This window comes from Sus scrofa, chromosome 3, assembly GCF_000003025.6.
Source record: "Sus scrofa isolate TJ Tabasco breed Duroc chromosome 3, Sscrofa11.1, whole genome shotgun sequence".
Taxonomy (NCBI): Eukaryota; Metazoa; Chordata; class Mammalia; order Artiodactyla; family Suidae; genus Sus; species Sus scrofa.
Window position 1 is genome coordinate 17,730,819 of NC_010445.4, and position 20,660 is coordinate 17,751,478.

Below are 20,660 nucleotides of genomic sequence, written 5' to 3' on the forward strand. Positions count from 1 at the left end.
GGGAAATTTAGTTTTGTCGTCTTCCTGCATTGCTTGAATCTCACATACAATCCACCCTCCTATCTGTGGGGTACTGCTTCCTGGCAGGTACCAAAATCCGGTGATGCTCAAGTCCTTTGGTTGGGCCTCCGTATCTGTGGATGTGCTGATTGAACCAACCGTGGATCGTCGGGTACTGCACGCAGTATTCATTGAAACGAATCCGTGTATGAGTGGACCTGTGCAGTTCAAACCTGGTTCGAGGATCAACTGTAATATGTGCTCCTGGACTGTAGAGAGTGTGAAAAACTTCAGTGCCCAACACTCCAATCCATTCATCCAGAAGCATAGCAAATCTCCCAGGTGGCGGGGCGGGGAGAACCTTCACCAGGACATGGACGTGTCCTCGTCCCTCCCTGACCCCAGGACGCAGCCCACCCCCGACCAATGACCCATACACAAAGAGGAGCCAAGGGGCCTCATTGTAACACTCATTTTTATATAAATATCCTCAAGTCATGTTACAGAATAAGCCCCACCGGGGAAAAAAGTCAACGTTATGTTTTTGTTAAACCGACCCCTGCTTTCTCGGTTGGGCCCCAGCCCGGGGGCACCTGCTGCTTTGGGAAGGCTGGAGCTGCTGCCAAGAGGCTGCTCAAGAAGCTGCCTGTGTGGCCCACCCCCGGGCCGACCCCCTTCTTTGGTGTGTGGTACATGGTGACCTTCTCTGGCCCCCCTTAGCTTGAGGGAGGGTTCTGGAGAACAGGGTTCCGGAGAGCAGGGCCCAGGAGTCCTGGGGGCACTTGGAAATAGTGGGGGGCTGGGGGGGGGAACCAAGCCACTAAGAGGTGGAATCTGAAGCAGAGAGGTTGAGCCTTTGGGGATGAGGGCACACAAAGGTAACGAGAACAGGCCAGGGGCAACCCGGGCCGCCAGCCAAGCAGAAGCAGGTGCCCTTCCTTCTAGCCAAGGTACCCAGGTCCCCTCCCCTGTTGGTCTGCCTCCTGCTGGACCCCCATTCCCAGGGACAAGCCCTGGGTTCTTGCCTGTTCCCTCCCAACTCTTCCCCCTGCGATCCCCCTCCCCCCACAGAGAGGCCAGAGGCTAGGAACACAGCACCAGTCTTGAGGATTTAATTAACCAGGAAGGGGGATTATTGGGAGGGGCACCCCTGTAAAAATGTACAAAAGGTCTGGGGGGCTACGCAGAAGGGGAGATAAATATGTACACGCAACTCCCCTTCCTGCAGCCCCTCCTCCCCCAGCCCTGAGGGGGCATGAGGACTTGGGTGGGAGGTGAAGGGGAGGGGGGCACTTTGGCCTCTGGCTTAGTGAGCCCTTGGGGAGGCAGGCCAAGGGCCTAGGGGCCCTCAGAGGGGGCGATGGTGCACCTCAGGAGATCAAGAGCTCTGACCTCTGAAACGACCCCCATGCTTGCATGCGCACACGCGCGCGTGTGCACGCACACACACACACACCTCTCTAGAGGCTGGTGACCTCTGCCCTCCCGGTGACCCCAAGGTCCAACTGATGCTTGATCTCATGGGGGTTGGGGCTTCTGCTCCCAGGTTCCATGACCCCAGAGGTGGCTGGTGAGGTCTTGACCTCTGCCCTCCAGCCCTGGCTCCACACCTCAGCTCTAGGACCTTGTCGAAAGGAGAGGAGGATGGAGCTCTGCCCCTGCCCCTCCCCTTCCCTCACCTGTCAGCCCGGGCGGGGCCGGGGGCCCGAGGTGGGGAGCTAGGCCGGGGGGCGGGTACGAGCGGAGGTGGGGCCCCCAAGAGGGCTCCTGGCGGGGTCTTGCTGAGAAGGTGAGGGGTTCCCGGGGCCGCAGTCGGCGGCGGCGGAGGAGCCAAGCGGCTGTATAGCAGAGGGTGGGCAGGCTCCAGACCGTAGAGGCGGGCAGCAGCCACGGCCCCAGGTCCAGTCAGCTCCTCCCCCGCCTCATAGAAACGGGGTGGCCTACCAAGGCGCGGGGGCCCTGCCAACCAGGTTGGCTCCAGGAAGCCGGCACAGCGCTCCGGAGGACTAGGGCCCAGGAAGGGAGGCGGCCGGGGCCTCTCAAAGAGCAGATGGAGGCCTTGAGGCCCGGTGGTGGCGGCGGCAGCGGCAGCGGCAGCGGCGGCGGCAGCAGCGGCGGCGGCAGCGGCGGCGGCCTCCTCCTTCCGCTCTTCCTTTACGCGCACCGATTCCTTGGCCGGCCGGGCCCCTTCCTCGCCAGCCCGGGCCTTGGGAGTAGCAGGAGAAACGCGGAGCTGGGGCCGTGAGAAGGGCAGGTCCCTGGGGGGGGGTGCGAGAGGAGGAGGTGAGGGCTGGTCCTCTGGGGCTCAAGGTGAGGGCGGCGGGCAGGGCAGGCGGCGGGCAGGGCAGGCGGCGGGCAGGGCAGGCGGCGGGCAGGGCAGGCGGCGGGCAGGGCAGGCGGCGGGCAGGGCAGGCGGCGGGCGGGACGCGCACCTGTCTTTCTCCTCCTTGGTGATGGAGGGCTCCCTCCGTTCCACAGGCCGCTCCTTGTCTGAGCCTGGTGTCCGGGCGGCCTCAGGGGGCCGGACCCAGGCAGGAAAGGCCAGAGGACTGCGGTGCAGGCGGCCCCATGGGTCTGGGGGGGAGGCGAAGGCTGGTGGGGCCCCTGGGCTTTCTTTCTGGGCAAAGACGGCGCCGGAGTCTAGACAGGGGACAAAGAGCGTGAGGGCAGCCAGGAGAGGGCTGTCCCTCCCAGGCCCCCTCCCGGCCCCCGGCCCACCCCAGCCCGCCCCAGCCAGCACTCACTGAATGTGGGGCTGCCCAGGCCTCCAAAGGCCCCGTTGGAGAGGGCAGCCAAGGAGGCGAAGCTTGTGGGACGCCCAAAGGGATCTGTGGGAGAAAGGGGGGCCGGTCAGAGCACCGGGCAGCCAGCGCTGAGAACTGGCTCGGCTGAGCTTCAAAGAGGCTGATCAGCAAGCAGGCCCCGGAAAGCCACTGAGCTTTTACGTGCGACGTGTGGTTTAACCTCACAAGCCTCGTGAGGCAGACGGGCTCAGTTCCCACTTAAAGGTGATGCGACAGGCTCAGAGAGGTGAGGTGATTTGCCAATGGTCATCTAGCCAGTGAGCGGTACCCCCGTTCCCGGGCCTCTCTGACTCCAGAGGTCAGGCTTCTCACTCTGTCCACACTCCCCGACACCAGCCACCAGGACCAGCTCTACGGCAAGCCACTCCCCCGAAGACCTCTGCTGGCTCCCTCCCACCCGTCATGCAGGGCCACTCCCCACCCTAACTTCACGCGTAGGTCACACGGCCAGTCAGAACACCTAACCTAGCCAGCCAAGGGAACCTTACAATTTCTTGCCTCTTCTAGGAACGCTTCTCCCTAGGCCAGCAGGCTCAGTTCCTCCTCGTCCATCCAACCCGGGATTAACCTCCCCAAAGAAGCCTGCCAAGGCGGCTGGGAGCCAGTGACCATGCTCTCCACTCGGCCTGCACAGCCTCTCTCCACCCGCCTGTCAGGTGGCACAGCGCCCGCCTCCCCACTTCCCCCCAGAGATAGTGACTGAGCTGGCAGGGATTGGCAACCACTCTGCCCTTCCCTACCCCGTTTTACAGATGGTGAGATCAAGGCTCAGAGGAGTAGACGGACTTGCCCAAGGTCACCAAGCAAGTGGAAGCGGGTCTACCCTCCGCCCCGGCTGCCTCCCTGGTCTAACTTCTGTCCCCAGCTTGAGACCTCCTGTGAGGCAGTGACAAGGCTCGGGATGCCCGACATGCCCTTGGCTCTTACCAATGTGGGTGCTGGGGCTCAGAAAGGGTCCGTGGGCCCCGGGAGCTGCCGTGAAAGGGTTGGCTGCAGCATGGACGGCACCTGGGGCAGAGAGGTGGGAGAGGCTGATGATGCTAAGTGGGCGCAAGGAGGGCCTCGGGCTATCAACGGGCAACCTCAGGCCCAGAGAGGGCTGGCCAGACTCACCAGTCGCAGTGAAGAGGGAGGCAGCCGGGTGGGAGAGCTCCTGCCCAGGGGGCAGGGCCCCATAGGGCCCCGGAAGGCAGGGCAGGAGGTCGTTCCGAAAGTCAAGCTTGTGGGAGTCGCCCTGCGTGGGACAGGGAGAGGGGCGGTGAGTGAGGAGCCGGGCGTGGTCCCGCTCTTGCTCTTCCACCCCTGGTCCCCCTCTGAGGGCGGGTGCCAAGATAGGGCTTGGGTGGGCCTCGGCCTCTTTCAGAGCCTTCTCTGACCACCTGCTGGTTAGCCAGAGAACCTAGTGCTAAGTATGGAATGGCTCAGGCAGTGACCGGGGACAGGAGGGGACATGTCTGGCCAAGATGCTGCCAAGTTCCGCTGAGGTGGACGCCCAGAGCTCAGGCAGGCCCGCTCTCCCCAGCCCTCCGGCCCCAGTACCTTCATCTTTTCCTGGTGTCTCAGGATCATGTAAGCCACGCGCACGTGCATGGCACACCACTTCCCTGGTTTCTGCCGCCCCAGAAGGATGACCAGAGGGAAAGGGAAGGAAAGAACGTTCACTCATCACCCACTCCGGACGCGGCCCTGGGCCCAGCCTCGCCACACAACATCCCCACTCATCACCCCTACGACCGAGGGATGACTAGGTTCATTGCACAGCCTAGGAAACTGAGGCTCAGAGAGATAAACTGTCTTGCCCAAGGTCCCATGGCCAGCTGGGTCTGAACCCAGATCTGCGGTTCGCAAGCCTTTAGCTTTGGGCTAGTCCACCTCTGGCTGCCTCCACGTCTTGGGCTTCTCGCTCACTCCCAGGCAAGACCCCCCTGCCCCCTTCAATCAAACACCCTGACGCCAGCCCCCAGCCTCAGGCAGCCTGAGGCCCTCACCCAACTCACCCTCAAAGGTGGCCGGAAATGGTCAGGGATCTGGGGATGGCAAAGCAGAGAAGGGCGGCAGTTCAAACCTGTTTACTGACCCGGGCACCTCCTCTTCCTAGTTCCCGGAGCCCCCCACAATCACCTCCCGGAGACCCTGTGCAGCTCCCTCACAGCTTGCCTGCTTGTGACAAGACCCCCTGCCCCACCTCTCCCACTCCGGGCATCTCTCCTCCAGCACCAAGTTTCTGAACCTGGAGCCGCGGAGGCACCCTGCTTGGAAGGCTGTGCGGTGGGTGAGCGGGCAGGCGGGGCAGCTTTCTCAACCGGAGAAGCTAGCCCAGGAAGAGCTCAAGAGAACGAGGGGCCGCTTAGGATTTCTGCAGGAAAACGCCTCTACTATTGCTACGCGAGGCTGGGTGACCCCCAGTCTAGTCTAACCTCTAGGAAGCGCATCCTGTGCTCTTCCCCACATTCCCAGAGCCCTGGGCTTAGCTGCTCCCCTGGCCGCTTCACAAAGGGGCAGCTTATTTTTTCATTGTCTTATGGACAGGACTTCCTGGTATGAAGTCATTTGGGGGAAAAAAAAAAGTTCTGAGATTTTAAAAAATCTGAAAACCCCTACAAACACTACTGTCTTGGTAACCTTATTTCTGGGGCAACTGCATGAAATTCCTATGCCTCATGCCTGGGAAATTCTGTCACTTACAGACACTGCCTCGCCTCAGATTCTCAAGGACACTCCTGATCATACACTGAAGGGAGGGATCAGGGGTTCACTCGCGAGTCAACCATGCTCTCCCTCGAAAGATCGTCCAGCTCCCAAGAGACCTGCCTTGGCCCCACCCCCCTCACCTGTGTCCCCTTCTGGGGAAGCCCGCTCGGCACTGGCCCCAGTCGTGGTGGCAGCTCGGGGTTCGTGCTCTGGGAAAGGGGAGTGGAGGGATCAGTCAGAAGAGCTGGCACCAGGCAGCCCAAGGGGGCTAGAACCAAGCTGGGGGCCGGGACATGGAGGGAGCATGGCTTCGGAGCAACCTGGGTCCACCAGGGAGGTGAGGCGGGGGCGGGGCAGAAGCCTGGGTGTGGTTCCGGGGAGTGGGAAGTGGGAAGGTCAACGGACAGGAGGTGTCTGGGTTTGGAAGGGGTGGGGGCTGGCGGTGGTGTCTGGGTTGGGAGCTCACCTTGGGCTGGAAGGCCCCCTGCAGGGAGCCAAAGGAGACAGCCGGCGGGAGGCCCGGAGGGAGGCCGGGCACTGCGGGAGGGAAGGCCGTGTACGGCTGCGGAGAGAAGGGGACTGGTCCAAGCTGGGGGTGGAGGTGCAGCCCATGTCGGGCCTACCCATCAGTCCCTCGGCCGCCACCCTAAAACCTCCCAGGGAGCTCTCCCAGGCTCAAGGCTCTAGCTTTGGAAGCTGACGGCGGGACCCCAACAGCCAGGGCCACAGCACCGAGGCATCCACGCCCACGCATCACACACACTCACTCACATACATACACACACACACACTCACTCACTCACTCACATTATGCCGGAAAAGGCCTTCCATCTTTCCTGGGTATTTCTCAAACTAGGGAAGAGAAGGGAAGAGTAAGCTGCCAGTCAGGAACCCAGGGCCTTCCCCTGGAAGCCAGACCCTCCCCCGAGGGCTCTGCGCCTCATCACCGGCCCATTGAGGAGCTCACCATGTGGGGGCCGTGGGGTGGCAGCAGGCCCGGGGGATAAGGGGTGAAGTGCTGGTGGGTGTGCTGGTGGGTGTGCTGGTGCTGGTGGTTGTGCTGGTGGAACTGGAAGGCCAGGGGCCGGGCTGAGCCCCCTGCCCCCACCACCTCGGGGCCACCCTGGGCATTCAGGTAGCGAGAGTTCAGGTCCTGGCCGATCAGGTCCTGCTCTGTGGGAGGGGAGGGGGAGAAGGCTTTAATATCCACCATGTCGGCCTCCCTGGGCCCGGGTGACCGGCTTGCCCTTCGGGCCTTGAGCCACTCCCTCCTCAAGCCCTGCTGTCTGCTAAGGTCCAGATGCCCCAAAGCCAGCTGGGCCCAAGCCCGGGGCCATGGCCCCCCAACCCCCCAAGGCCAGGACCCCAAACTCACCAGAAAGGGCGTTAGCGGCTGAGGCCCCAGGGTGCCCTGGCACCTGCAGCAGGGGTGGGGGTGGGGGCAGGGTGGGGCCGGGGGAGAACAAGGAGGGGTGGTGGGGTGGTGGGGGGGGCCGCAGCCCGGGGGCAGGGAAGCTGTGGGTGGATAAAGGCAGGGGCAGTGAGGGCGTCGGGGGCCGGTGGGTGAGCTGCGCGGACGAGGAGGAGGCAGATGAGGAGGAAGAGGACGAAGAGGATGATGAGGGGGGAGGCTGAGCCACGGGAGGGGCCGGGGCCTTGGGGGGCGGCCGTGAAGAGCTGGGGAGAGAAGTGGGGAGATGAGTGAGGGGTTGGGAGGTGCCAGCTCTGACGGGTGGGGGTCAGAAGCCTGGGCGATACCGTGACCCTGGTTCTCCAAGGAAGGTGGTAGAACCCGGCCCCCGGGACCCCCCTCCCACCCCCGCCCAGGGGACCCATCCTCAGACGGAGGTCCCTCCCACACCCAACAACCCCCTCTCTCCCGCTCTAGGTCTCTGCTTCCACGCAGCTGCCTCTGACGCCTCTGGCCACGTGACTTTCCCTGCTCTGCCTCCGCCACAGCGCAAAACACATCATTCACTTTGACGCTTCATTACGACAGGCCACCTGGGTTCCCACCCGAAGACAGTGGAAGCAGCACCGCGCTGGCCCGGCCCAGGAGTCAGGAGACCCGAATTCTAGGCCCGTCTTGCCATGAACACCCTGGGCGACCTTGAGCAAGTCACTGCCCCTCTCTGAGCCTTAGTTTTCTCCATCAGAAGCAAAAGGATGAGAATGACGATGACGGTAAGAGAAAGAGCATCAGTCGGGATGACAGGATCGGTAATTCTTACCCGTGAGCGAGCCCTCGCTCTAGGCCAAGGGCCGTCACCTGCTTTACATGCTAATCCGAGTCTCCAAAACTCCACAGCACCTTCCCAACTGCTGCCGGCTCCGTGGAACCCCCTGCCCCGTCTACTCCTTCCTTCACCTTAACTCCGTTTCTGTCTCTTTGACTGAGCCTCACCGAGCGGTAACGTGCAAAATCAAGGGGCTGAGGGACTAGCCGTGTTGTTCTAAAGCACATCAAAGCCGAGAAAGATTTTACTCACGGAACATCTACAATTGCCTCCTACGCCGCTGCCGAAGAGCGGACACACTTTGGGAAACACTGCATTAACTCGTGGTTAATCCTCACAGCAGCTTTACGACGAAGGTACTACTGCTATCTCATTTCGGAGACGAAATGGAGGCTCAGAGGGGTTAAGTGACTTGCCAAAAATCGCCGCCGTTAAGTGGCAGAGCAAGAATTTGAATCCAGGTCCGACGGACACCGAAGCCGGCACTCTCAGTTAGCATGTCAGCATTTCCCAAAGTATGTGCCCAAGAGCCCTGTTCCTGGCAGACGTGCCTGGCAGAAATGTCTCGCCAGCGAATACAACTGGGAGACGGCACAAAACGGGTTCCGTGCGTGTGAAGGCAGAAAGGGTTTGCTGCCGAGTCCTCTGGTGAGCTCTTTACGTTTGTCCCGCCCAGCGTCTCAAACTTTTCACCCTCAGAATCCTTTTTCAAGTCACATCCCACAGGCACCATCCCGCGTCCCAGCCACAGAATGCAGGGGTTGGTGCCAAAAGGCCCAGGCCTTTCCAGACCAGGCCGAACCCCTGGACCACTCACCTGCCAGTGCTGAGGTCAAGGCTGCTGCCATAGGGGGAAGTGCGGAGGCCAAAAGGCGAGACCCGAAGCTGCAGCTGGGGCTGGGGTGGGGGTGGCAGACTGGGGGCGGCCGGCAGGGGCGCGGGGGGTGAGACGGGAGGCCGAGGGGCTGGTGGAGGCGGTGGTTCCTTCGGGGGGAAAGGCACTAGCAGCGGGTCGGGCCCTGGGGGCTGCTCCTGGCTCCGCTCCAGGCCCGACACTTTAGGGACCACGGAGAGTTTTGCTTCACAGTTCCCGTTGAAGGCGCCGTGGGGGCCCGAGGCTGTGAGGGGAGGACAGCAGACGCATTCAGGTGAGGGCCACGCTCGCCCCATTTCCCTCCCTCGTCTCCAGCCCCGGCCCTTGGGACCAACCTTTGCTGGTTGAGACAGTAAAGGATGGGTCAAGGTCATCGTCTGAGACCTGGGGGAGAAGGACAAGGACAGAGTCAGGTTCTGGTCAGCTCGGGCCCTCACCCAGGAAGGCCAACCGCCTCCAAAGGCTACTAGGAACCAGCTCGGGTGACAAGTCTATTCCAGCAGCCGAGCTGAAAGCCACCAAAGACTGCGGGCTCTGTGGGGACCTCTGCCTGGGAAAAGGGTGGAGCAGCTGCGCCTGAGAATCTGTGAGGCCAGGAGGACTGAACTGAGGCAGCGCTGATGTAGCTGAGCAGCAGGCACATCAAGCAAAACTGTCAGCTGTCACTAACTGCTGGCCCACGTGCCTACCTGACTTACAGATCTGTGTGGTCCCTAAGAGTTGGGAAAATTGTTAAGCTAACTGCCGATACTCAAAAATCCAGAGGATCCTCCCAGAAACCCAGACGTGCAGGTTTTCTTGAGAATGGGCTCCTTCTCTCATGACAGCGGCCGCCCTCTTTCACTACCTGGGTCACCGCGGCGCCTGTCCAGCCAATTTTTTAGACTCGAGCAAGACCCGCGTCGGGAGGACAGATTAGTTAGTCACGGGGGTAGTAGAATGTCAGCGGAGCTAAAGCACACTGTTTCAAAACAAGCACGTCACCCCTAACAATAAAACGAAATACACCTTCACAGGGTATGTTCTTACGCAACCACAAAGCTTCACATCTCCACTGCCGTAACCACGGTCTCTGTTCCGACTCTAACCTAGAGGATCAGACTAATGGCCAGCAGGAAGGACCAGCTGGGTTCCACAGCCGCCTCGGGTTTCCGTGGAGAACCACAGGTGTCTCCAAGGGCTTTGGGAAGGATGGCACAGCGAGGCACAGGCCTTCTATTCCTTGGTCAACTGGTTCTAGTCACCAATAAAAGTGTCCTTGACCTTCTCAATCCCCACCCACCTGCTTCCTCCCCCCAAAATCTAATCCTGGCTCCACCTAACCTGTGTTCTCTCCTAGAGAGGAGGCTCTGGCTGCTGCACAAGGAAACCTTTAAGCTGCAGTTCGCTTTATGAACCCTAATGCTGCCCACCCAACAAGGTCTAACCCTACTCACCCTCTCGTCCAGATCACTTTCTGCATCACACTGGGGAGAAGGAAAAGACAGAGGTGTCACAAGAGGGAAGAGGAGTGGGGCCCAAGGTCCAGAGGGGAGTTTCAGACAGGGAGGGAGAGGGGAGGGGCCGGTACAGGTGGAGGGCACTTACTATGTATCCAGCTTCCAGAGAATGACGGGAGGAGGCCTGAGAAAGACCAGAGTCCAGAGGTAAGAGAGGCTGATTGGCAGGGCCTTTGGATAAAGTCTCAACTCCCCAGCAAGGCACTCAAGGGCTCTCATGACCTACTCTCAGTCTCGTTCTCCTGCCCAGCCCCTGTTCTCAACGCTCTGGCCATTTCCCAAACAGACCAGATTCTCACATCTTTGTGCTTCGGTCCAAAACAACTTTGCCCCGTTTCTCTTCTTAGCAAACTTATGACTATCCTTCAAGGCCTGACTAAGACATCCCAGGGGGCTTTCCCTAACCACAACACTCCTCCCATCCCCCAGGCCGAATGAGTGGCTTCCTCATGTGGGTTTCTGCAGCATCTCTCCCAGATCTCTGCCTTCTGGTACGTCTCAGGTTTTGGTCTAGGTATTTGCTGCTAGCTTTTCTTTCTTACTTGCTAGACTGGCACTGGGTTACACAGGAGGACAGAGACTGTACCTAATTCATTTATGATTCAACTAAGTCCCTCTGATACATCTCTGAATTACCCACATGTCTATGACAGACTTTAGTGTCAGCCAAAAGCAAGCAGGTCCGACAGTGGACACGTCTTTGTCAGACCTGGACAGGGCAGTGGGAGCTCAAGTTTGCTCTACCTTTCTCTCTGCCCTTAGAGACTGGGATCACTGTTTACAATGGGTGGCAGCATTGCTGATGGAAAACAGGTCTAAGTGAAAAACCTTATGGCCAGAGTTTGAAAGCACAGGGATCTGGGGCAAGCTCACCTCTTTCCTTCTCCGCTTATTGGGCCATTTTCGGGCCCGATCCCCAGAGGGTCGGCCAGGCTCTCGATCAGAGCTGTCCCCTGGCTCCCCAGTGGCTCCACTGGAGCCCCCCCTCTTCCGCTTCCCAGAATGCTTTAGCCGATGCTCCAGTCGCTCTGGGGGCTGAAGAGATGCATCCTTCTGTGGAAGAGGAGGTGGAACTGAAGTAGATGAAAAACAGAAAGCTCCCGATCTCTCTAGGGGTGACCAGGCTACCAGAGTGGCTCAGAGGCCAGGTAACCTGGTTGGTCCCTGGAGACTAGCTCTACCTCCTCCCACCCCAGGGTGGGGCAGAGGCCTGGCCAGAGGAGCCGGTTGCTCTGGTTTGGGGTGCCAGCATTCCCCCCTCAACTCCACCCACTCCAGGCCTCATACTCTTCTCTCTGGCCCTCTGAAGCCCCCCAAGGGTCCCCAGCCCCATCAGACCCCACCTGCAAGGCTTCGAGGCTGGCGAAGCTGGCGATGGCGAAGCCATCGATCAAGTCCTCCTCCTCTTCTTCCTCCTCCTCTGGCTCCTCCTCGGCCTCCCCATCGTCTGCGCCCCCCTCCTCCTCCTCCTCCTCTTCCTCCCCGCGGCTGCCCGAGCCGGCAGGCCGCTTCCGAGCTCGGGGTCGCGGGGGCCGAGGCCTGGGACGCGGCCGCCGCCGTCTCGGGCCTCCCGGCCGCTCTCCAGATGAAGCTGACGACCAGGGCCTGGCGGGCGGCGGCGGCGACGACGAGGACGAGGAACCGCGCGGGGCGGCCAATAGGGCCCGGGGCGCGTCGCCGCCGGGACCTCGGCGGCGCCGCTGCTCCCGGTCTCGGTCTCGGCGCGAGCAGCGCCGCCGCCGCCGCTCCCCCTCAGCGGCCCAGCCCGGGCCGGGAGCCGCGGCCGCTGCCGTCTCCATGGCGACCGCCCTCAGCGCCGCATCCGGAGGCGGCGGGGCCCGAAGCGGCCTGTCCGCAGGCCCGGGGTCGCACGCGCGGCGCTGGCGGCTGCACAGGGACGAGAGGGCCACGGCTTCCCCTTTAAAGCAGGATCTCCTGGCCCCGAGCTTGCCCCAAGGCCAAGGCCCGGGAAGCCGGCGCCGCCCCCGGGGCGACAAGCCTGAGGGCCCCCCCTGTGGGGCCGGCGGGGACGAGACGACGAAAACGGAGCGGCCGTTCCTTTAAGGCAAGGCCTCAAGTTGTTCAGCCCCTGTCCCCTTTAAGACGACCCGACGGTGTCCGACCGGCCTAGTTCGGTGGCCGCCCCCTGCCAGGGGTCGAGACAAGTCTCCCCGAGGAAGAGGAAGGGCCACCCCTTTAAAAGGGGCCGAAAGCTCGACCCGAAACGCAGACCTCCCCTTTAAAAGTGCCTCAAGTCCTCCGACGAAAAGAGGCCACCCCTTTAAGGAGTCCAGGGTTCTCCAAACAGCAGGCCGCCCCTTTAAGGGCTCGGGAGTTAGTTTCTAGTCCTCCACAAGCAGCCACTTCCCCTTTAAGTTGAATTTAAAGGACTTCTTGCGTGGGGGAGGAGAGGCGGTGAGAATCCCCACTCCTTCCAATTCTCCCAACAGCACAGTTCTCAATTTGTCAGCGTCTGTTCGGTGGCTTCCCCTTTAAAGGCTGGCGTTGTAGTCTGCCGAGATGAGTGGCCACCCCTTTAAGGAGATTTAAAGGGGCCTCCTCCAAGCCCAGCTCTTCCAGCCTCCGCCTCCGGTCGCCATGAAAGGCGCGAGGGGGGGGCGGGGCCGCGGGGGCCAGCCCTCCAAAGCCCCGGATGTGAGGCAACGGTGACGGGTAGAGCTTCTCTGTCTGCCGACATAAAAGTCTCTTCCTCCTTTCCTCCGTCTCTGTCTGACTTGCGCCTTAAGGGATCCGGAACGGCTGCTGGGTAGGGAGGGAGCTTCTGCGTACCCTCCTGTTGTCTCCTTTGGAGTCTGGGGCCTCCTCTCCGCCAGGACTTCCCTGCCCCTCCTCCCTCTTCCTCCTCAGCCTACGCCTCCTTCCTCTCTTTGCCTCCTCCCACTCTCCGCCCCCTTCCCCTCACCCCTCTACAGGCTTAGTCGTTGATAGGTTGAGACGTGTACGTCAAGGCGAAGGGCGGAGTCAAACTCCGGGGAGTGGGTAATATGTAGCCGCCCTCAAATCTTGGATTGGGTATACGTCAGATTAGCTCCTCCCTTCATCAAGTCTTATGACTCGACTGGTTAGAAGTACGTGCTTGGGGCGGTCCTTCAGATGACCCCGCCTCTTCCTGCTCTTCGTTCATTGGCCCGTGACCTGACGGCGTCTAGGCAAGGATCCGGATGGGGTGCGCGAGTCCTAGGGACGGTTGGCCGCTGGGCGGCGCGGGGCCGAGGCAGGTCCTTGTCTGCCGCGCGCTACGTCTTCTCTCCCTTTCCGCCGTTTGGCTTAGTCCACCGGCCGCTTGGCTTTTCGCGCACGCGCGTGGTGGTACCTCCGTCGGGTAGCTGCTCAGCGGGATCTCCCGCGGTGCGGGATGGCTAGAGCTTGCGGCGTGTTTTGAGAGCTCTAGTCGCGCGGCAAGCAAACCGCATCCCGTTATGGGTCGGTGCAGTGAGAGAGTGCTTGCCTATGGTCTCCGCGTTCTAGCAAGAAACACCTTGTCCTGTGTGCCGGGCACTTTCTCTCATATTAACTCGTTTGACAGTACGAAGTCTCTTAGGAAGATACTCCTATCAGCCCCATTTTACAGAAGGAGCAGGGAATTGATGCAGGTTTAATTTCCCAGCCAGGGTTTGGACTCAAGTTTAGCTCCAGTCAGTGCTCTTGACCACTGCTGTATTTTGCCTCTAAGTTATGAAAGATGTACAGTGCCACTTACGTCCGCTGGTTGTTTAGGTTACCCTTTTAAGGTGGACATAGCACTGGAACAGTCAACTTGCTTGCTTATATATTAAATGGGTATGACTCTCACAAGGCTTTGTGTAGGTCAGGTAACTGGGACAGGTTGTTGTAGGTGCTTAATTATAGCTGAGTACTCAGCTCTTGAATCCAGCAGGAGGATCCTGGCCTGTGTGTTAGGAGGAACTCAGGGCCATGGTGATCAAGGCCTTCGTCCACTCTGGGTCTTTACATCTGTCCTCTGCGACGTAAGTGAGTTGAGAGAACCCTGACCAGGTATAGAATCATAGTATCTTCTGGAGGAAATTCAGACGTATCCATATGGGAAAATTCTTTTTTTTCCTTTTTAGGGTTGCAGCTGCAGCATATGGAGGTTCCCAGGTTAGGGCTTGAATCAGAGCTTAGCTGCTGGCCTACACCACAGCCACAGCAATGCCAGATCTGAGCCACATCTGTCACCTACACCACAGCTTGCAGCAACACTGGACCCTTAACCTGCTGAGCAAGGCCAGGGATCATCAAACACTTATCCTCATGGATACTAGTTGGGTTCTTAACCCAGAGCCACAATGGGAACTCCATCACATGGGAAGATTTTTTTTTTTTTTTTTTGGTCTTTTGTCCTTTTAGGGTCACACCCAGGGCATATGGAGGTTCCCAGGCTAGGGGTCTAATCAGAGCTATTGCTGCCAGCCTATGCGAGAGCGACAGCAATGCCAGATCCGAGCCACATCTGCAACTTACACCACAGCTCACAACTACGCTGGATCCTCAACCCACTGAGCGAGGCCAAGGATCGAACCCGAAACCTCGTGGTTCCTAGTCAGATTCGTTTCCCCTGGGCCACGATGGGAACTCCGGGAAGATTCTTAAAACCAGAGTATCTCCAGGAGTTCCCACTGTGGCGCAAGGGGATCAGCAGTATCTCTTCCAACACCAAGGTGCAGGTCCAATCCCTGCCCCTTGCAGTGGGTTAAAGGATCCAGCGTTGCCCCAGCTGTAGCACATGCAGAAACTGCAGCTTGGATCTGATTCCAGGCCCAGGAACTCCATATGCCATGGGGCAGCCAAATAAATAAAAAGTGTCTCCAATGACCATTTCTCCACCCCCTTCCCTATATCCATCCTTCACCATCTCCCCTGGTACCTCCCCATTTCCTAGTCTTTGGCAGCCAGTACTGCCAGCTACTCTCAAACTCAGATAGAGACTTATAAAAGAATCAGAAACATATCGAAAACTTTACTAGAAATGTAGAGAAAAAATATAACTGCCTTAGAGACTTCCCCTCCCTCCAGGATGAACGGACAAACAGATGGCGCTTCTAAGTCCGATGGGGCTGCTCTTGATCCCCTTCCTCCTCTTCGAGGAGCAAGGCATCCAGCTCCTGCAGTCGCTGCTGCAGCAGGGGCCCCACATCTGGGTTGGGGGCCAGATTGGGAGTAACGGTCCTGCCAGCTGCAGCCCGGGCCCCTCGAGATGGCCGCCTGGATCGAGGAAGGCTGCAGTCCCGAAATTCTACAGTCCGCCGGAGCTTCTTTGAGCTGGTGAAAATCAGGGTCCCGTTGCGCTCCCGGGGTTCCTCGAAGATGGTCTCAAAGGTCCTGGACCAGGCAGGGAGGAGTGCTGGTTACCAGCGTGCCCCCTGGCTCCAGCCTTCCCTATGTCACCCCCAAGACTTCAAAGTGTCTCACCTCCTGGTCGTGGGTGACTGGTAATTCTTATTGGTGTAAATTTCTTCCAGGCTGAACTCCTTCTTGTTCAACCTGTGAGCAAAGGGCAGAGGCCTCTGAGAAACGTGGGACCAGTGGCCCTGGAAGAAGGGATAAGCAAGGCCTGGTCTGTATTTCAGTTTCTAGGATGTGCCAGGAGCCAGGAGTGCTGCCAGAGGCAGAGGGATGGCTCTATGGCCAAACCAAGTCCAGATCAAATAGACTCCTCCAAGCTGGATTGTGCTCCCTGAGAGGAGACAAAGCCACACGCCGAGGACCTGGGCCTGCACCTATCTGGCAAGGTAGCTCCGTGCACCACGAACCTCTCACCTGATTGGTCGAGGCAGCCCCATGGGCGTAAGGTTTAACTGAGAACGGGCCGGTGTCCTGCGTATTCTGAATCGAGAAACCTTTCCCATGGTCTGCAAGATGGGGCAGAGGGTGTAGGTGCAGCCTGGGCTTGGGCTCCCCCCGGCCTCTTGCCCCTCAGCTGTACCCTTACCTTGGACTCGGGGTCTGAAAGCACCTGGTCTTCTGAAGCCCTTGGCTCCTTCCTCTTGGTTGAGCTCAACCTGCAGTGAAGGTCAAGGCTCAGGGCCAAACAACATCCGAAGCAACATCCCCATCTCCTGCCCCCTAGACACTAGGGAAGGAGGGAGAGGCGGAGCCCAGACTGTGGCCAGAGCTTTATGGAGAGTTCATCGACAGCACTACCTGGGTTCTGAAGCTTCAGAGAAGGCAGACGTGGACGCAGTAGACGAGCAAGATGTGACGAGGGGAGGAGCGCCTCCCACTCCTCCAAGAGGGAAGACCTCCTTCCGGAGACAGGGCCGAGGGGGTGGCCGGGCTCGGGCCATCTCTCCGCCACCCACGGTGTGCCGCCGAGGCCGTGGCCGGCTTGGGTGGGGTAGCGCAGGGGGCCAGCTGCAGGTGTCTCGGCCAGGGGGCCCCAGATCAGGGCAGGAGTGGCTTCGGCCCAGAGAGGGCCTGGGGAGAGGTGCCGGGGGATTCTGGTCTTGGGCCCGCCACTGGTGGATCGGGGGCCGGGGACTGACAGCTGCAGTGCCCTCGGCGACCCTGGACTGCTCGGCCTCTGAGATGGCAATCTTCAACTCCAGCTTCATGGGGGGTGAGGGGGGCGGGGGCCGTGGGGCTTTGTTGGGCGTGAGGAAGATGTCGGCAAAGCTCTCCAGCTTGGAGCGGACGGAATGGAAGAGGGGGGCCAAGCCCCAGGGACTGAGGCGGGGACGTAAAAGGCTGGATGGCGGAGGGGTCGACGGGCGCTCCAGAACGGGATCGGGGGCTGAGGAAAGGAGAGAGTCAGGTGGGTGCTCCTCAGCGGCAGGTGTCAAAGCCCCAGGACAGTAGCCTTGGTCCCAACACCAAGCTCTGCCCGCTGAGGAATAAGCCCATCCCTAAAATACCAAGCCCTACATTTATGTATTTGTGTGTGTGTGTGCGTGTGCGCGTGTGCACAAGGGGCTCTTGAGGGCCACACCCGCGGCATGTGGAGGTTCCCAGGCTAGGGGGTGAATCAGAGCTATAGCTGCCGGCCTACACCACAGCCACAGACACGCCAGATCCGAACCGCATCTGCAACCTACACCACAGCTCACGCAATGACAGATCCTTAACCCAGGAGCGAGGCCAGGGATCGAACCCGAGTCCTCATGGATACTAGCCGGGTTCGTTACCGCTGAGCCACGATGGGAACTCCTCAAGCCCTACATTTAGAAGTTAAACTTCAGGCCTCCAAAGTCTAAACCCCATCTTCACACACCAAGCTCACCCGGGGGTGGTGGGGGTGCGGGGCCTTAAGCTCCATCCCCACCTCTGCACCTGACACTTCAAAAGCTCAGCCAGAATTTTCCAGAACCCCAAGTCTCATCCATCTGAGTCTTTACCTGGTGGTGGGTTCTCCGGAGGATCTGTAGACATGGCAGGCGGCTGGAATGGGGGTTCCAGGTCCCTGGGCGGAGGCTTTGGATGGTGAACCCTCACCATGGGCTCAGCTCTGGGGTGAAGGGGCAAGTTCGAGGCTGAGGAAGCCTCCAGATCAGATCCCACCTGAGCCAGCACCTCCCCGTCCCTTAAGGCTTCTGAAGGTGCTACAAGGAAGGACTGGGCAAGCAAATTCTGACACCTGGATAATGGCTGTGGCCAGTACATCTTGAAAATCCCTTCCCCAGCCCTCTCACCTTTTTGCTGGGACGATGAAGTTGGGCGTCTCACCGGCAAAACCCTGGATGTAAACAGGGGATGTTCGTGGGCAGGCAGGGAAGGCCCCTGCGGCTTCTTTAGCTCCTCACACTCCGAATCTCTCAGTCGCCAGAGGCCTGCCTAGGTTCACGCTAAAGGCTTTTTCATATAGGTCTTTGCTCAGGCAGAGGTCTCTTTCACCTAAAACTGTTCTCACTCTGAGCAAAATCCACCCTAGGAGTTCCTGTTGTGGCTCAGCAGTAACGAACTCAACTAGTTTCCATGAGGATGCAGGTTTGATCCCTGGCCTCGATCAGTGGGTTAGGGATCCAGCGCTGCCATGAGCTGTGATGTAGGTCGAAGATGTGCCTTGGATCCGGCATTGCCATGGCTGCAGCAGATTCGACCCCTAGCCTGGGAACTTCCTTATGCTGCATGTGCGGCCCTAAAAAAGAAAAGGAAAAAAAAAAAAATCCACCCCCGACTCAGCCCTTTTACTCTGTCTTCCATGCCCGCTGGAGCCCCTGCCCCCAGCTGAACCCCCAACATCATTCTCTGAAGTTCGCATACCTCAACCGGGGCTCTGCGGCTGGCAATGTCTTCTAGCATCACCACCAGAGTGGGCTGGGGGGCCTGGTCCACCTTTTGTGAAGGGCCTTCCTCTGGGCCAGGTGTTGGCTTTGAACGCCGCCTCAGGGTGGAAGGGGGCCGATGGACACGGCTCAAGGGCTCTCGGCATAAGCGCAGTGGGTCGGGGGGCCTAGGGACGGAACAGGAAGATCAGTAGGGCTCAGCTGGGTTCCCAGCTTACCCCTCATCCTGCCATGCTCACCTGGCCTGTGAGCACCACGTGGCTTGTCGGGGTGGTGAGGCAGGTGGCTGGCTTCGGGCGGAATCCTGATGGTTGCTGCGGTGCCGTGGGGTGGAGATCTCCTCTTGGGGCACCAGGGGAACCTAGGAGAGGAGGAGGTGTCGAGAGCAAGGTGACGGACAGGGCTTCCCTGGGCCTAACAGTGTCCTCTGCCATACAGATGGCAGACATCGTGCCTAGAATTCATTCGCGAGCCCAAGAAGTCAGCTGAGCTGAATTAAGGACCAGATAATAGAGTGTCTTGAGCTGCTGGTGTGGGACTTGGGTAATATTCACCCAGGTTTCTTTGTAGAAATGAAAAGGAGAAGGTACCCAGAGAGAGTCACTGCCCTATTTGGGGCCTCAGTTTTTCTAATCTGAGCAGTGGAACCAAAGACCTCAGCCTGCTTCCTAAGGGTTGTTTAGAAGTTGGGCTGGGAAGAAAGCAGAAGGGTTTCTCATACTTAGAGTCGTAGGGACGTGGTTTCAGCCCAGCAGAGTCGGTGGTGAGGAATGGGTCCAGGAGACCCTACCCACTTCCAGGTTAGAGTAAGTGAGAGCCGAGTGGGAGGCTGCCTGATGGATGAGTGTGAGAATGAGGTGTTTGTTATCCTCATTAAAGAACGGGTTTGGCTTTGGTACCCAGGAGACGGGAGGGAGAAGGGGGCCTCTCAGTTCAAGGGGCTCACCATGTGGGCAGCCATGACATCTTCCAGGACCACAGCCAGGACCCGCCGAGAGGCTTTTTCCAAGGGCGAAGGGGCCCCAAGGGGCTGCAGTTTCGGCCGTTTGGGGCTCCTGGCTCCCCATAATGCTCGAGCCAGAGGCTGGCGGCACAGACGCTGCCGGCCAGGCGGGCTGGAGGTGGAGAGAAGCAGAGGACGGTCCTCTAAGCCTGTTGTTGGCTCTGTGGTTTCCCCGGTACGGCCACCAGGCTCCCCGTTTCCCGGGCTCAAGACAGGCGGGCGGGGTGCGCTCTCACCTGGAGTCCCCGGGCAAGTCCATGGGGGAAGCGGCGGCTCCGGGGAGTCCCTGGGGGATCCCAGGCTCCAGCCTGGGTTTGGGGGGGAGCGGGGGAGCGGGGAGTGAGGGCCAGCCCCTCCCCTGGGGCTCCGCCCTTCATGGTCCGCCCGAGGCTCCCAGTAGCCCAGGGGCCGGAGCCCTGGGGCTCGGAAGGGCGCCCTCGTCTGGCCGCCGGGAACGGGTGTCTTCCCGCTGCTGCCGCGATCAGTGGATCACTCGCGCCCTGCCTGGCCGCGAGAACCTGGATTGCAGCGGCCCCAGTTCTCCCACGGCCCAAGCCTCCTGGGGCCTTTGTCCCTTCAGATTCTGCCCTGAGATCCCCCGGGATCAGCTGGGATCCCGGTCCTCAGAGGCTCAGTTTCCGCCAGATCCCTCTGTAATCCTCATCCACTCCCAGTGAGTGGGCGAGGACTCCGAAGGAACACTCCCACACGCCGACGGTTCCCCCCCTACCAGATCCCCTAGACTGGATCCCCGCTGAAAGAATCCTATAGCGCGGTTCCTCCAGTCAGACGCCGCGCGAGGATCCTCCTCTCCCCGTGAGCTTCGGCTCCACAAAGCTCCACTCAGAAAGGGGCTGCCCGAGCTTGAGCATCACAAACTCAGTCCGGATCCCCGGGGATCCACTGTCAAGCAGATACCCCCTTCACTCCAATCCCGGGAGGTCCCGCCCACAGACCCCCTCCCTCCGCCCTCCCCGGATCCCCGCCCAGCGCTCTCCCCAGCCCGGGACCAGATGGTTCAAAAGTTTCCTTCCCTCCCTCCTCCCGCCCTCTCTTCAGCCGCTCGGTGCCCTCCCCCGCGCGCCGCTCACCGCCGCCTCCCGCGGATCCCGGGTCTTCGACGGCTCCCACCTCCGGCTCCTTTAAAACTAGCCTTACCCAGCTCTGCCCAACCGCCGAGGGCCTTCTTCTCAGAGCCTTTGGGCAACGCCCAATCGCCGGTCGCCGTCTTCCGGGGTGGTGAGAAACTAAGTGAAGCCGCCTAGCGGCCATCATCCCTAGGGGCAAGAAGCCAAATTGGGCAGCGCCG

The 20,660-nt window shown here is 60.1% G+C and overlaps 2 protein-coding genes across 4 annotated transcripts; both read right to left on the reverse strand.

Moving 5' to 3' along the window:
* FBRS (fibrosin) lies at window positions 458–12,993 on the reverse strand. The gene is made up of 18 exons (XM_021086415.1): window positions 11,449–12,993; window positions 10,979–11,158; window positions 10,194–10,229; window positions 10,043–10,072; window positions 8,942–8,990; window positions 8,550–8,850; window positions 6,871–7,172; window positions 6,463–6,668; window positions 6,303–6,347; window positions 5,962–6,057; window positions 5,636–5,704; window positions 4,802–4,831; window positions 4,344–4,415; window positions 3,918–4,038; window positions 3,732–3,812; window positions 2,745–2,828; window positions 2,433–2,640; window positions 458–2,258 (listed from the first exon to the last, which is right to left on the reverse strand). Exons 1-18 carry the CDS (start codon window positions 11,902–11,904, stop codon window positions 1,676–1,678), a joined length of 2,949 nt encoding a protein of 982 aa, XP_020942074.1. The 5' UTR covers window positions 11,905–12,993; the 3' UTR covers window positions 458–1,675.
* PRR14 (proline rich 14) lies at window positions 15,067–20,562 on the reverse strand. 3 transcript variants are annotated; one of them, XM_021086416.1, is made up of 12 exons: window positions 20,443–20,562; window positions 19,588–19,659; window positions 19,295–19,463; window positions 18,588–18,709; window positions 18,326–18,515; window positions 17,755–17,798; window positions 17,461–17,570; window positions 16,271–16,859; window positions 16,059–16,128; window positions 15,887–15,978; window positions 15,539–15,610; window positions 15,067–15,448 (listed from the first exon to the last, which is right to left on the reverse strand). In XM_021086416.1, exons 2-12 carry the CDS (start codon window positions 19,608–19,610, stop codon window positions 15,169–15,171), a joined length of 1,761 nt encoding a protein of 586 aa, XP_020942075.1. In that variant the 5' UTR covers window positions 19,611–19,659; window positions 20,443–20,562; the 3' UTR covers window positions 15,067–15,168. The 3 variants fall into 3 exon arrangements, with proteins under 3 accessions (XP_020942075.1, XP_020942076.1, XP_020942077.1); XM_021086417.1 differs by lacking the exon at window positions 20,443–20,562 and adding an exon at window positions 20,082–20,315; XM_021086418.1 differs by lacking the exon at window positions 19,588–19,659 and having other exon boundaries at window positions 20,443–20,551.